This window comes from Anarhichas minor, unplaced genomic scaffold, assembly GCF_050575085.1.
Source record: "Anarhichas minor isolate MPS153535 unplaced genomic scaffold, ASM5057508v1 ptg000043l, whole genome shotgun sequence".
NCBI classification, from domain to species: Eukaryota; Metazoa; Chordata; class Actinopteri; order Perciformes; family Anarhichadidae; genus Anarhichas; species Anarhichas minor.
In genome coordinates, this window is record NW_027466489.1 from 1814889 (window position 1) to 1828203 (window position 13315).

The window sequence follows — 13315 nt, forward strand, 5'->3', positions numbered from 1 at the left end:
ACACTCTCCATCGAAACCAGGTCACTCATCACACACTCAATCTCTGTTCCCATTAGCGAGATCAAAAGACCCACTTTCACCACTAACTTGAACAATTTTGTGAGTGTTTGAATTGTTTCGTTAAACGCAAATCTATGTGTAAACCAGAGTATCACGCCTGTAGATTACTGGGTCGTCAAGGGCTTTGGAAAGACCACTATCTGATGTTTACAGTGGCAGGAGAATATTATGTTCTCTGCCACCTCCCTGGATTGTCCATTAGGTTCTTGTAAGGGATGGGGGTGACAGTGGATACATAAGCAAGGGTGGGAGTACAGAGTCACAAGATCACCATGAGACAGAGCAGAGTGAGTCACTCTCTACTCAGCTTTCGCATCCAGCTTCTCCTGTCTGTCTGCTACCACTATGGAAAAACTGTACCAAACTGGTCTGTCAAGAGAAACTTCTTTCGACTGCTCTGCCTCTACATCTCTCTCTCTGTCCTCTTAATTAATCCTTGAATGACTGATTTAAGGTGGATTGTTTGCGTTCACTGGTGGCTCACTGTTGACCAGGACTACGCTCTGATGTTTGAGCAGCATTCACTGCTGTGATTCAGATGCTCTGATCTCTTGGCTATACCCACAGCATACTGATACTCTACCACAACATTCATAAAGTATATCTGCTGTACAAGAGGTCAGGGGTTACGGTCGGTGGGTTGTAACTGGTGGGTTTAAATGTGATCCAGCAGACAGAAGAACACTATGTCCTCGACCTCATGCACGAGGTTACATAAACATTCACAGATCAGAGAACTATAACTCCTCCCAGCAGATATTTTCTCACACAGCATTAGTGGGTTAATGAAGAACAGCCCGGCTCTTCGGCTTTATATAATCGGGTGGACTTGTTACATCAAATATGGAGGAAAAAACTCTTTAAAGCTGGCAATCTCAACATTATCCATACAGTACAGTTGTTTCCTGTATATCCTAATCTAGAAAGCTAAAACACAGCTACGCTTAGTCTACAATTTACCGGTTATGTGAGGCTGTAGCTTTGAGCTAAATGCTAACATCATGTTAAAATACTCACAATGACAATGTTTGCATGCTAATGTTTACCAGGTATAATGTTTATCCTGATCACGTCTTAGTTTAGCATGTTAGCATGCTACAATTTGATAATTAGCACTAAACATGAGGCACAGCTGAGACGGATGGAAATTTCATTAGTTCAGGTTTATGGTCATAATCCAAAGTATTGGGCAAATTATTTTTTTACCTGATGAAGCAGCTCGATGAAAATGCAATCACTAAAGTTATTACATCCAGAGGGAGACATGAACCTCTGGACAAAATGCTAATCCATCCAATTGATGTTGAGATATGTCATTGAACACATTGCCTTCCATCTAGCCACACTGCTAACATGGCTAAAACAGGTATCACCATCCATATGCCTTTAGTCCTGCTCAATTTACAGAAAGAGTGAAAGGTGGTGGGGGGGGGGGGGGGGTTACAGAAAAAAGTGACATGGGATGCCTAAATTGTAGCTAAGGATTTGTAAATAATAACACTTTCAAATCCTAAAAGGTGTAGAGCGGAGAGGCCTTTGCTGTGTTTGCTTTTGTCATCCTGCTAATCTCACGCTAACAGCTGTTCTCAGTGCAGCTTCAATGTAACTGTCTTATGCGACCTGTTTAAAGGATCCCTGACGTTCATGCTCTTAACATTAACACAGCCATGACAGCCAAAAGACCCCTTCACAGATTAGTGGTCTCTTGTTTCAACACAATGAATTGCAAAGTGTCTAAAATGCTGAAAAGACAAGACAGCTAAAGCTTTGCTTCTGCAAAACTTAAACAAATTCAGTTTAAGGACAACCAACAGAAGACAACTCTACCCGAAAAGAATATTTCTAAAGTATCACTCCAAACAATACCACACATAATGAAGACCTACTTTGTCTTTTAAAAGCAATACAATTCCTCCGAGAGTGATAAATGAGCCACCATGACATGAAAGCATTGTCAGAGTTCACTTCTATAACCTTTATTATAGTAATCAAAAGGAATCCAGCTACAGAGGCCTTTTCATTGAAACTTCCTCCGCCCACATACAGACACACTCACTCATTATAATCCATCTATCGGCTCTGCAATTACTTCATGGAAAAAGTCTGGTGTCACGTCATGTATGAAGTGGAAAATGTATGTGAGGAGGATTAATGCAGCTATGTTTTAAAGAGCAGAGAACCGAAAAAATCCCACTGATAGGAGAATGTGGTGCGAGTGACAAGTCACAACATAACCCTGCAAGAGTTAACCGTGCTTAACTGGACTGTAATCATCGGACTTAATCCAGATTATTCCAGACTACTAAACGTACACTCATAGCCTTCTTTGCCTGTCTTGTCCTGTCTGGGTTATTTTTAGCACACATACTCGCACACTTCACTGCGGTGGATGCAGGGAGAATGAGTGTGCATGTGCTCTGATGTGGGTTCAAATATCTTTCTACGTCTTGTCGGGTGGTTCGACTGCTCGATAAAGGTCTCACATGCTCTCACACTTACTCACGCTCATATTTAGTGCTCAGAAATATCAGCTGCTAAAATCAGGCTCAAAGCTTCAGCAACACGCACATCCCTCTTCTTTACCTCTAAGAGCCTCTCTGTCCTTGTGTTGACTGACTTGAATGTTATTCACTTCATCTAACTATTTAACTAGCAATTAGAACATACAGACAGGTGACAAATTAACGGAAAACCTGAATAATTTAGTGGAGAAACATAACACAAATACTTCCATGCATGTGTTCTGCGTGATACAGTGACGTACTTGACGTCAATTCATGCTCAAGATTGAAAGAGGAAAAGACCAAAGGGACTTTGTAATGTGATGAATTGTGGTGACGCTTCACAAAGAATGAGTGACTGACCTGGCACCTGTATTCAGCTCTATCTCAACTATACAGGCCTGAACGCTTGGCCCCTACAGGGAGGAGTGTCGGACATTTGCCTGGCATGATTCGGGTACACCTGTCACTGCACTTGTCACCCATCTCTACAAATATGTGAAGTACACTTTGTGACCCTGTTCAACAGAAAACAGACTCCTGAGGATTTGGTGACACAAAAACACTTTGAGAGCAGCTGCTGAGGGCCTGACACAACCTCGGATGGCAGCTGTTGAGAAATGAGACAAAACAGCCTGCGACACCACTGAGGAGTTACATAACCCCAGCTCACATTTGGTCCTGACCAAAAGAAAACCGACAGAGCACCAGTGTCTGTATGTGTACTGTGTATGCAACCTCAACATTCAGGACTCATCGATCTTGTTCACATGGGGTAAATGTAACACATACTGTTGTTGTGCTGCTGTGGTGCTGCAATGAGGTCAAGATAACAATCTCCTCCCTACCATCTATATATCCAGAAAAGAAAAGAACAGAGTGGAAGAGAGTGGAGACCTTTTGATGCTGCTGCAGTGTATCTATCTATCTATCTATCTATCTATCTATCTATCTATCTATCTATCTATCTATCTATCTATCTATCTATCTATCTATCTATCTATCTAGTGAATTGGCAGACAGGCCGTCAGGGACAAAGGTTAAGGAGGTGATGAGGCTACATTAAAACAGTGTCAGCAGGGTTCCTACTGCTATAGTGGTAAAACTATGATACAACTGGCCTGATATGAGAATGGGCCAACAGATGTGAGCACAGTGTGTTCAGGTCTATGGTATCATAAATGATCTCCTCTGATCAACTGTCATTTTATCCTTCCCCCTGGTGGCCGTGTGTTGTTATCTGATCGCTCTGCTGACCATAGTTCAGTATTACATAATATGCTGTGACACCAATATCTTAGGATATGACATTTTGTGTAGGATCTTAACCTGCATACATAGAAATACACATTCTCTTTTCCAATTATTTCATATTTAAACTGTTCATGTAAATTATCATGCCCCGTAATGTCTTTTATAGTTACATTTGTTCAAGAGTATGGTTGGTTTCCAGATCACCACAGAGCCTCCAGCATGATCGTTGGTCGGTTAGCGGTCTGCTTTTGATCTGGGGTGTTATGGAGAACCTGGTTAGATTCTTCCAGCCAAACTATCTCCAAACGTATGAGTTAGTAGTCGTGCATGGTGTTATATACATGTTGTATCATTCTTAATCTAAAATACAATATTTAGCTCTGTTTTAGAAATTTTATTTTATATTTTATTGCACGAAGGTTCCTCTGCTCTGCCCCTAGTGCTAAGACCACACAAGGTTTATATTGGGATCAGTCATCCCCTCTTTCATAAAATAGTCCTGTAAGTAACTACAGAAATACTGGGTTTTCCAGACCATATTTCAACTTAAGTTCTTGAAAGCTCTTACATTTCCAAACGTTGAGTACAGTATATAGAGCTGTGTCTTTGCTCCTGTCTGGGTTATTTAAAGCTTACTTACACTTCTCTGTTGTTGCTGCAGGGAAAGTGAGAGAGCACGTGCTGTACTGCAGACTCAAACAGGGTTTCTCACATCCTGTTTTGTTTGTTTGACAGAGAAGTGGCTTCTCTCTTGCAGCACGTGATCATGTCTGCAACAGAAGGCCCTTTAAAGCCATCAGGCAGAGAAGCTCGGGTTGCCAGAATGAAGATAAGAAATTCCATCAACTTTGATCTGTGACGACTGTAATACCTTGGGCTCAGACACCAACATGTTTTACTACAGGCCTCAATTATGCCATCACATACACACAAACAGCTGCGTGTGTACCTCCGCCTTACACTAGTGCGGTATTATCGGTGTAAGAGGAATCACACCAGCCCTTACATCATGATTCACAATCATTTACCCGTGTGCTATTGGGGCCTTCAGGCTTTACTATATCTTTTAGTACATCGCAAAACCACTATTTTGATCCACTAACACGGAACACTAACGTCCGAACTGATGTTTTGTTGCAAGATTTTCTAAATCAAGCAGGCGTTCTACCATTTTTTTTCATTTTACTCTTCTACAGCATGACATTAACTTAAATTCAGTTCAATGCCAGGTGTCATTAATTCAGGTTATGTAAATATTTTTGTATGAGCAATGAGGCCGAGCCACCCCTGCATGTTGTGGTGCAGAAATGCTAAAAATACCAGTGCTGTTGCCATGGTAATGTATATTACTGTAACAAAATTCCGTTTCGTCACCAAGGCAACTGTCCCACAACACAACACACACACACACACAGACAAATGAGCCCACTCATCCAAAGAAAATGCAAAAAGACAAACAAATCAGCATATGGAGTGAAGAAATGCCTCATTACACAGGGGACAGAGAGCTGTCTTCTTCCCTAAATCAAATATATTTGGGGCTTTATCATCAATACCATACGGACAAGCTTAAGTCCACGCCATACAGGAGGAAAGCACACTCAGCTGAATCTGTTTTGATGCAGGCAGCAGATGAGCAGGAAAGGTTCGGTTTATTTTTAGATGTGGAAAGAGGAAATGATAATCCGTCTCATCTCGTGCTATCATCTCTCTCCACACCAAACCCCCTAATGTCCTTCACAGACTGACGGATAAGAGACAGAATGACATAAAGCTTCACACATTTGCATTTGAACCTTTGCAGCCCAAACTGGAGTTGAACCAACTAAATCCATTCAAGCACAAAACCAGATAAGCTCTACCCATGTCTAGGTGTTTGATAATATATTTTTCTTTCTTACTTTTTGGTTTTGAATATTGCCAAGGGTGGGTATGTGGGTCATCTGAAGGCTCTGAGTCAGTCTGTTCCAGCTAAGTGAACTGTGATCTGACGATGTGTGGTTGAGAGTGCTGTGTGTTGCTCCAGAGGGCCTACAGATTGCTCAAATACTGTAAATATTCACATACTTTATTTAATTGACGTCATACAATTGTTTTGGGTTGACAGCAGGTATGTGCTACTGTACGTCATCGCCTAGCCTTTGTAAATGTCTCCAATAACCCCACCCTTTAAGTAAAGCAGGTGTGCCACGTTGCTGAAAAGCAACGCGGCATACAAGACATACTTTGCACACAGCTAGTATTTCTGTGGACTTAGCCTCCTTAGCTCAGGGGGTTTTCTGGTGCTGGGAAGCACATTAGGCTTACTCATTTAATCAGGGAGCTCAGAGCTCAAGAGTACAGTTCCTCAAACAAATAGTGGTCATCTGAGGTTGCTGCTTCGGAGCTGTTGGTACATGTGGCTGCTGGCTAAAACCTTGCAATGCTTCCTGCTTAGCAGGCTTAACTGGAAGTTTTTCATGTTTTAAGTGTATAATCTGAACCCTAGTGCAGATCAGTCACCGATGTCACCACCGAACGGCAACCAAAGCACAAAAACCTCGACTAAACTGCTTAATAATGAACTCTGTAGCTATGGTGACGCATGCAACGTGAGGTTTGCAATCTTTGCATTTTCGCTATCTCAAGCATATTGTGCAAACAAAGGTAAAACCTGAATAAAGAAAGCCTGTTCCTTTGGTAGAGACTTTCCTGCAGATGGATTTTGTTTTAAATAAGCACATTACACATAAAAGAAGCAAACAGCACCAGCTTCTACTGTTTTGGCTGCAAATCACATTGCAACTCCTCGTTATTGCAGAAACACACGTCAGTGTTTAATAACGTCCTTAATACCATCACCTCAGAACCAAATAGCTTTATTTTAGATCACATACATCAACATCATCATTAAACAACATCATCAGTCTCATGTTTTGTCTCGCTCTTCCTTTTGATGTTTGGGCTTCAGATTCCATCTTACTGCAGAGAAAAACACATTTCTGATCTAAGAGCAAGCACTCAAACCTTCTTCCTCTGTTGTGTGTAAAGTGAGCGTTCTTCTGCCAGCTGAAGCAATACAATAGACGGATCTAAAGCTGATTGTGGCATGAACATAACGTTGTTCACAAATCTAGATCTTCATCAGCAGTATCAGATGCTTGGACCACTGTTTCCATTGGTCCAGGTGAGTTAAAATGATTTGACAGTAGGAACTGTAGGAAGTCTGCATACACGTTGTTATATAAATGAACACAATGTGGACAGTAGCTTTTACAACAAATGAATGCCTTTATTTTAAAGACACTGTTAACACACAGGTATACAAGAGAAACATTGTGTCTTGTAATAACAAAATAAATCAAAGTTGGTTTCAGAACGGATAGAGTGGTAATATGGAATGTAGAGGGTTCCATTTTTTTTTTTTTTTTAAACAATCCTTTCAAATAAATAATCTCTATATAGTCTTTGAAGCTAGTGTTTTTAATCAATATATTTTCTCTTTGTTTAGTCAAAGTTTCAGGAATGAAGAGGAGAAAATCAGACAAGGACAGTGACAAAACAAGGATAATAACCTCTCAAAAAGTCTTTCGTTTATAGGCAAAGAAAAGTACAGGGGAGAGCAACTGTTGAAAAAAAGGCAAATCCCTTCTTCTAAACCAAAATAATCTTGTTCTTCCACCAAAAAGTGTAAATACAAGTGCCCGGTGGACACACAAACCATGTTTGGGTCTAAGGAGAGACCAATAGAAACAATAAATGTCCTTCTCCAAAGCGCAAGTTTTCAATTGCTACAAGGGTACTGACCTAGCCAGCCAAGGTCAGCTTGTACAGTCAACTTCCCCACTAGTAATGTGCTGTGCAGGACCGGCAGTCCAAACTTCATCCAAAAAAAACAAACATATGATATCACAGGTAAAGCACCACATCAGGCTCCTAGAACTACACTTGAGCTTCAATGATCTCTGCCTCGCTCTTTCTCTCTCAGAGAGAACTTAACAATAAGGAAAGTCTTCTGTACCAGAGGAGGAGAGGGGGAGGGGAGGTGTTCTAGGATGCTACGGGAGTCCCTGTGTTTGTTGAAAGACCGCCGTCTCACACAACGTTTCTCCTACTAAGTATAACAAAGAAAAGGAGCAGTCCCAGAAAGAGAAAAGTGCAAGTAAGGGCACAGGACGCCCTGACCTCTGTCAGGTGAGGGAGAGCGCGGGGACAACCACACAGACTCTCGCTTCTGACCCCGGGGGTGTCTGAGGTTCCCTCCGAGCAGAGAAGGGTCAGACCCCCATGTAGGCGTAAGGGCGATGCACCTCGGAGTAGCAGGGTTTCAGATCAATGAGCTCTTCCCATGCTTGAAATTTAGACCATGTTGGCTCTAGTCCAGCCTCAGTCAGTACTGTGATCCTCCAGCTCAGAGATAATGGAGATTAGGTTCTGCAGGCCTAAAATGAAACCACTGTCCTGGCCTTCGTGCACAACACTGTCCTCTCCGTAGTGCCGACAGGTAGTGTGAGCAAAGTCAATCATGCGCACGTCTACCGCGGGGCTGCCGGCCTCTCCTGTGCTGTGGGAGGAGCGACCGCTGCCACTGTTGCTGCTCCCTCCGGCCACACCAGCACTGCCACCTGCTGAGGAAGATCGAGGGAATCCAAAGGCCCCCTCCTCTTCCTCTTCTTCCTCCTCTTCTTCTTCATCTTCATCAGATGGCTCATCCTCATCACCTTCTTCCCCACCACGGTGTCTGGGTCTAGCACGAGTCCTGGGAGGGTCTCCGTCGTAGATGATGAGCAGGGAGCTGGAGTAGAAGCGGTAAGACTCGCAGGCTTCCAGGGCAGCTTGCATTTCCCGGAGTCTGCGCAGCACCGGGGACAGCAGCTCTCGCCATAGGCGACACCCGTTGTGGAAGAACTGATAGAGCGCCTCCTTGAAGCCTGCGAGGTTCAGCTTACGGCCGTGGTACTTATTCATGAACATCAGCTGGCCGGAGTCTGACTGGTACACCTGCAGGTTACACAGAAACATGAGCACTTCAGCCCCACGCGCAACCAATACGGAAAAAAACTTTACTGCAACTCTACCGTACCTGCATGCCACAAAGTCGCACTCCAATAGAAGCAGATGTGCTCTGTTGACACTTGCGAATCTGATTGGCTTTCTTCTCCTCGGATGCATCGTCTCCATGTTGGCGAGTTCCCATCTTCAAGTCTAAGACACATGGTACAGTGTAGCGCCACGTCAGGTTCTCCAAAAGAATGAATTCTGTGAAAGGGGGTTAAGGATCACACGATAACAAAAGACCTTTAAACTAACTCGCGTTGTGCGTGTTGATATTTACATCTAAAGACCCATCCGTCTACTTCAGTACCGGCTGTTTATTCATGAAAGGATACTGTATTGGTTCCGGTGCTTTGCGTTCTCCTTCATCCTCTGTAAGTGCTGCTGGTGACATTTGAGACTCCAGGGGTTGTGTTTGATCTGTGGCACAACGTTGCCTTTTTCCAGGCTGAAGTAGAGAACCTCGGCCTGCTGCTGCATCTCTTCACGATTATAACTGCAAAAGTGACAACGCAGAAACGATGTCAGCATTGGTGTTACAGAACTTATGAATGAAGTGTCTCATAGTTTATGAAAGAACATGGTGTTATAACAAGCATCCTCACCTCATGTTCTTGTCTTCTTTACGGCTGTGTCGAGCTCTGTCTTTGCTGTAGTTGTCATTCTCCAGAAGCAATGAGGACTGCTTCTTGTTGCTCAACTTCAGCATCTTGCTCTTGGGCTCACAGTCTGCTGAGGGATCTTTGTTTTCAAGGTCCCCAGATTCACTGTGGAGGGGGTAGGCGATGAGGCACAGGTTCCCTTCCTCGTCCTCTTCGAAACTGACTGACACTACACCTGAGAGAGGGTGAGAAGGAGCACCAGAGAGCGGTTATTAGTACTGAATTCTGAAGTCAATTCTATTGTGGTAATCATCTATAAATATAGGTACCCTAGTGAGTAATCATGTATCCAATTACAGAGAATATGCCTTACCAAATCTATTTTTATTCACATTTAAAAACATATTTCCACAAAGATATTGACACATTCATACAGCCATCTGCATGTTCACATATCCACGTGCACAAACACACACATAAGCATGTTATATGGAGGTTTAGACCATGGATGTGACAGACAGATGGAAGTGGAAAGTAGCATATTAACAATCAGAGCATTTGATATATGTCAGAACACAAACAATCGTGTAATAACTCGTTATTCAGGAAACAAGAGACAAAATACCACACAAGGCTGAAATGTGTCAAACTCAGCAGGACATTTATTAAGCAATTGCTAAACATCCTCATGAAAACACACAAGTCTTTATACAGAGTTTCAAGCAGTCTGCAATGACATGAGAAAATTAAGCACAGTTCTCTCTTCCCACATACATCATACATCGATCAGTACGTAGCCATGATTCAGTGACAATCAGTCTGTCTACACAGTTCATAACACAGGACTTAAAAGAAACAAGAACATTTGAGGATGTTTGGCAGTTTGTCTAGAGTTGAGCATCAACCAGTTTCACAAACTTAAAAACAAACCAGGTGGAAGGGCTAGAAATGAAACACAGTCTACCTTAATGCCAATGATAATTTATAACGTGACCCACGGGCACCACAGTAGACCCCCTTGTCCCTGGTAAAAGTCCCTAAAAGGGCCTGTGTGTGCTGGGTGGGGGAGGTGTAGCACTGAGAATAAACATCACAGCTGCAGCGGCTGATACAGATAAACCACAGACAGGAAGGATCGATGTGGACGAAACTGACCGACAGAGAAAGTGGCAGAGATATGGACACAGCATCCAAGTCAATACATGATACACGTTGCATCCTACAGCACAAGTAGTGGTTTATACAAACAGCCTCTGGATAGCAGAGAATTAACAGCCGTTTAGGAACAACCTCACCAAACCAATGTTGTAAAAATGTAGTGGACTGTTTTAGCGTATTAAACGGTGGGCCTGAAGACCCAGCGTCCATGTTTCCTCTGCAGCCCAGGGCCTGGCTGACGCCATGCGCTCTGACATCACCACCCTGCAGGAGGCCCTGCCTCTTCCCTATGGACTGTGCTGTCCACTCAGAGCTGCTCTGTCATCACACCACCTCAGTGAGTGTGGGAACTTATGAGTCACTCTGACTTAATGCACAAGAGGGGCTCATTGGTGAAGTCGGTGCATCAAATAATATTGTTATCACCTGACTGGCCGTAATATAATAGCAGGGGTTTGCTGTAGTTGCAGATCACTATCAGTGAGTATTGTTTTATGGAGGTTCAAAAGTTCTGTTTTGATGTCTGTATCTTGGAATTGAAACCGTCTGCACCATCTCCATGCTTAACAGTGAATACAGACAGTGTTACGATCATTTTACTAATGTCTCAAAGCTTTGAAGTATTTCCCTAACTTTATTCTTTATACAAGATGTCACTGAAATGTCCTTTTAAATGTCTTTAGCTATAAGTTAATGATCACCACAAATGACTATGTTCTTTAAAAAAAGCAAAGCACAACTCTTCCTCTTGTTATTGTGTGTAATGTAGTAAGAGTGTCACAGGCCCCAGAAGTCCTCTACGATCTCAACAAAACCCCACGTGTTCCTGAGGAGTCAGGTACCAGTGTGTCTTACCTCTGTCCTGTGACCACCTCCAGACTTCTGCATTAGGATGTACTAGGTGTCTTTGTCTGGCTGGGACTGTGAGACACTGTGGACTCAACCAGAGGAACACTATGTTTTAATCCATGCGTTTAGGTGAAACTGTGTATTTGTGTACACAGAAATATCCTCCAGTGACTTGTGGATCACTCCACTGGCGATCAGTTTATTTATTTATAGCTGTGGAACTCTATCTCATTCTGAAACCTAAGCCGTCCTTAAAGCCTGGCACGGCACAGGAGAGTCCTCAGTCTGGACGCTACATGACCCCCCCCCACACGTTGATCGACAAGGTCCCGACCAAAGAACTATCTGTGGAGCCTGCAAATTGCTCCAACATGGCATATTATGTGGCCATTTAAAAGAGGAATGTGTCGACCTATAAATATCAAAATACATATTTGCAGTGTGTTGTGGTGTCCGCCATGTTCTTTGAGCCCTTACAGCAATCCATTACAACCACAGCAAAAATTATATCCTTACGATTTGAACATTTACATTTTTTTGCCATATAATATTAAATTCAGGAAAGAGTGGCTTGAATACACAAAAAGAAAAAAAAATGTTTGAAGCTAGGTACCGTTACTAATACAGCATCGCTTTTTGATTTGGGATGGGGGGGTCTTACCTTTATACTGAGGGGTGAACTTCCTCATCTCTGGGGGGAGGCTCTTGTAGAACTGGTGCTCCCGGGCTATGAGGGGCTTGCATATTGTTTGTTCCCCAAACCGTAGCACACAGGAGTGGCCTCCCACCTGGTGCACGAAGGGCTCAAGCATCACCCCCTTTCCGGGATACGGAGTCCCGTCGGCCTGCATGAGGGCTTCCAGAGCGGGACTCATCCTCACTCCGCATCGGACTAGTGAGCTGAGGGGACCCACCACGTCGCTCTGGAGGCAAGAGGCTCGGCCGCTCGTTTGGCTCCCTATCCTGGAGCTCTTCTCTGTTAACTCGCGCGGGGGCGCTACTGGTCGCCTTGCACAAGCACAGCAGTGGAAACACAAAGGGCTGGACAGGAAGGACAGAGGCAACGGCAAAATCCCTTATTCCCTCTCTTTTCCTTTACGAAGGACACGTTTTTTTAAAAACTCCTCCGATGTGTTGGATAATCTCCGTATTTGAATGTGTAATAAAACGCTACTTACGCAGCTTTAGAGCTGCTTAAAACGTTTTCAAGCGACGGTCGTTTCCGTCGTGTGGCCGTTACCGAAAGTGACGACAGAACTGATCCTCTAGCTAGAAAAACAGCAGAGGGAGCCAGCAAGTCCCGCCTCTATTCGCAACTGGCCAATCACAGAGCCGTAGCTGTCGCTGGGAGGAGACAAGGCACCGAGGAGAGGATCAAGCAGATCTAGCAAACAAAGAGGAAGGAGAGAAAACCGGGGGGAGGGGTGAACAGGAAAAATACTCGACTCAAAAACAAAACACTCGCTGAGGACAATTTGTTTCAATGTACTTGTTACTTTGAAGACAGGCTGCAGGTTGCATTGTTAGTTTTATATTATTCTTGCAAATTGAAATGGCAGTGGAGACCAAATGCAGCAGGGAATTTAAAATGGCGAGAAGGCAATCGAAACTGCACACAAGCCATTTATTTGTAATTGTACCATTCCGACTTTCGTTTTCATGTCTCAGAAATAAGGTAACCCTGAAGGGTGAGTTTAGGTGGCACCATAGACGGGAGGCATAGGTACTTGCAGTGTAGTGGATGTCAACTCAATGTAAAAGTTACATTTTTAAACAAATATAACAGATAAATAAATATGTTGTATGATTATGACGGTTGAGAGGACCTTCAAGAAAATAGCCTTTGTTTCAGTGGCA

The 13315-nt window shown here is 43.3% G+C and overlaps 1 protein-coding gene across 1 annotated transcript; it reads right to left on the reverse strand.

Moving 5' to 3' along the window:
* Positions 1-6657: 6657 nt before the first annotated feature.
* LOC142970312 (inositol hexakisphosphate kinase 2-like) lies at positions 6658-12716 on the reverse strand. The gene is made up of 5 exons (XM_076110459.1): positions 12120-12716; positions 9455-9686; positions 9185-9345; positions 8878-9053; positions 6658-8795 (listed from the first exon to the last, which is right to left on the reverse strand). The coding sequence occupies exons 1-5, from the start codon at positions 12331-12333 to the stop codon at positions 8181-8183; spliced, it is 1398 nt and encodes a 465-aa protein (XP_075966574.1). The 5' UTR covers positions 12334-12716; the 3' UTR covers positions 6658-8180.
* Positions 12717-13315: the final 599 nt, after the last annotated feature.

Coding starts and splice junctions, on each gene's coding strand:
- LOC142970312 (XM_076110459.1), bottom strand. CDS start 12,333: ATGAGTCCCGCTCTGGAAGCCCTCATGCAGGCCGACGGGACTCCGTAT. Junction 9,054..9,184: donor AAAGCACCGGAACCAATACA/GTATCCTTTCAT, acceptor CCCCTTTCACAG/AATTCATTCTTTTGGAGAAC. Junction 8,796..8,877: donor TGCGACTTTGTGGCATGCAG/GTACGGTAGAGT, acceptor TGTAACCTGCAG/GTGTACCAGTCAGACTCCGG.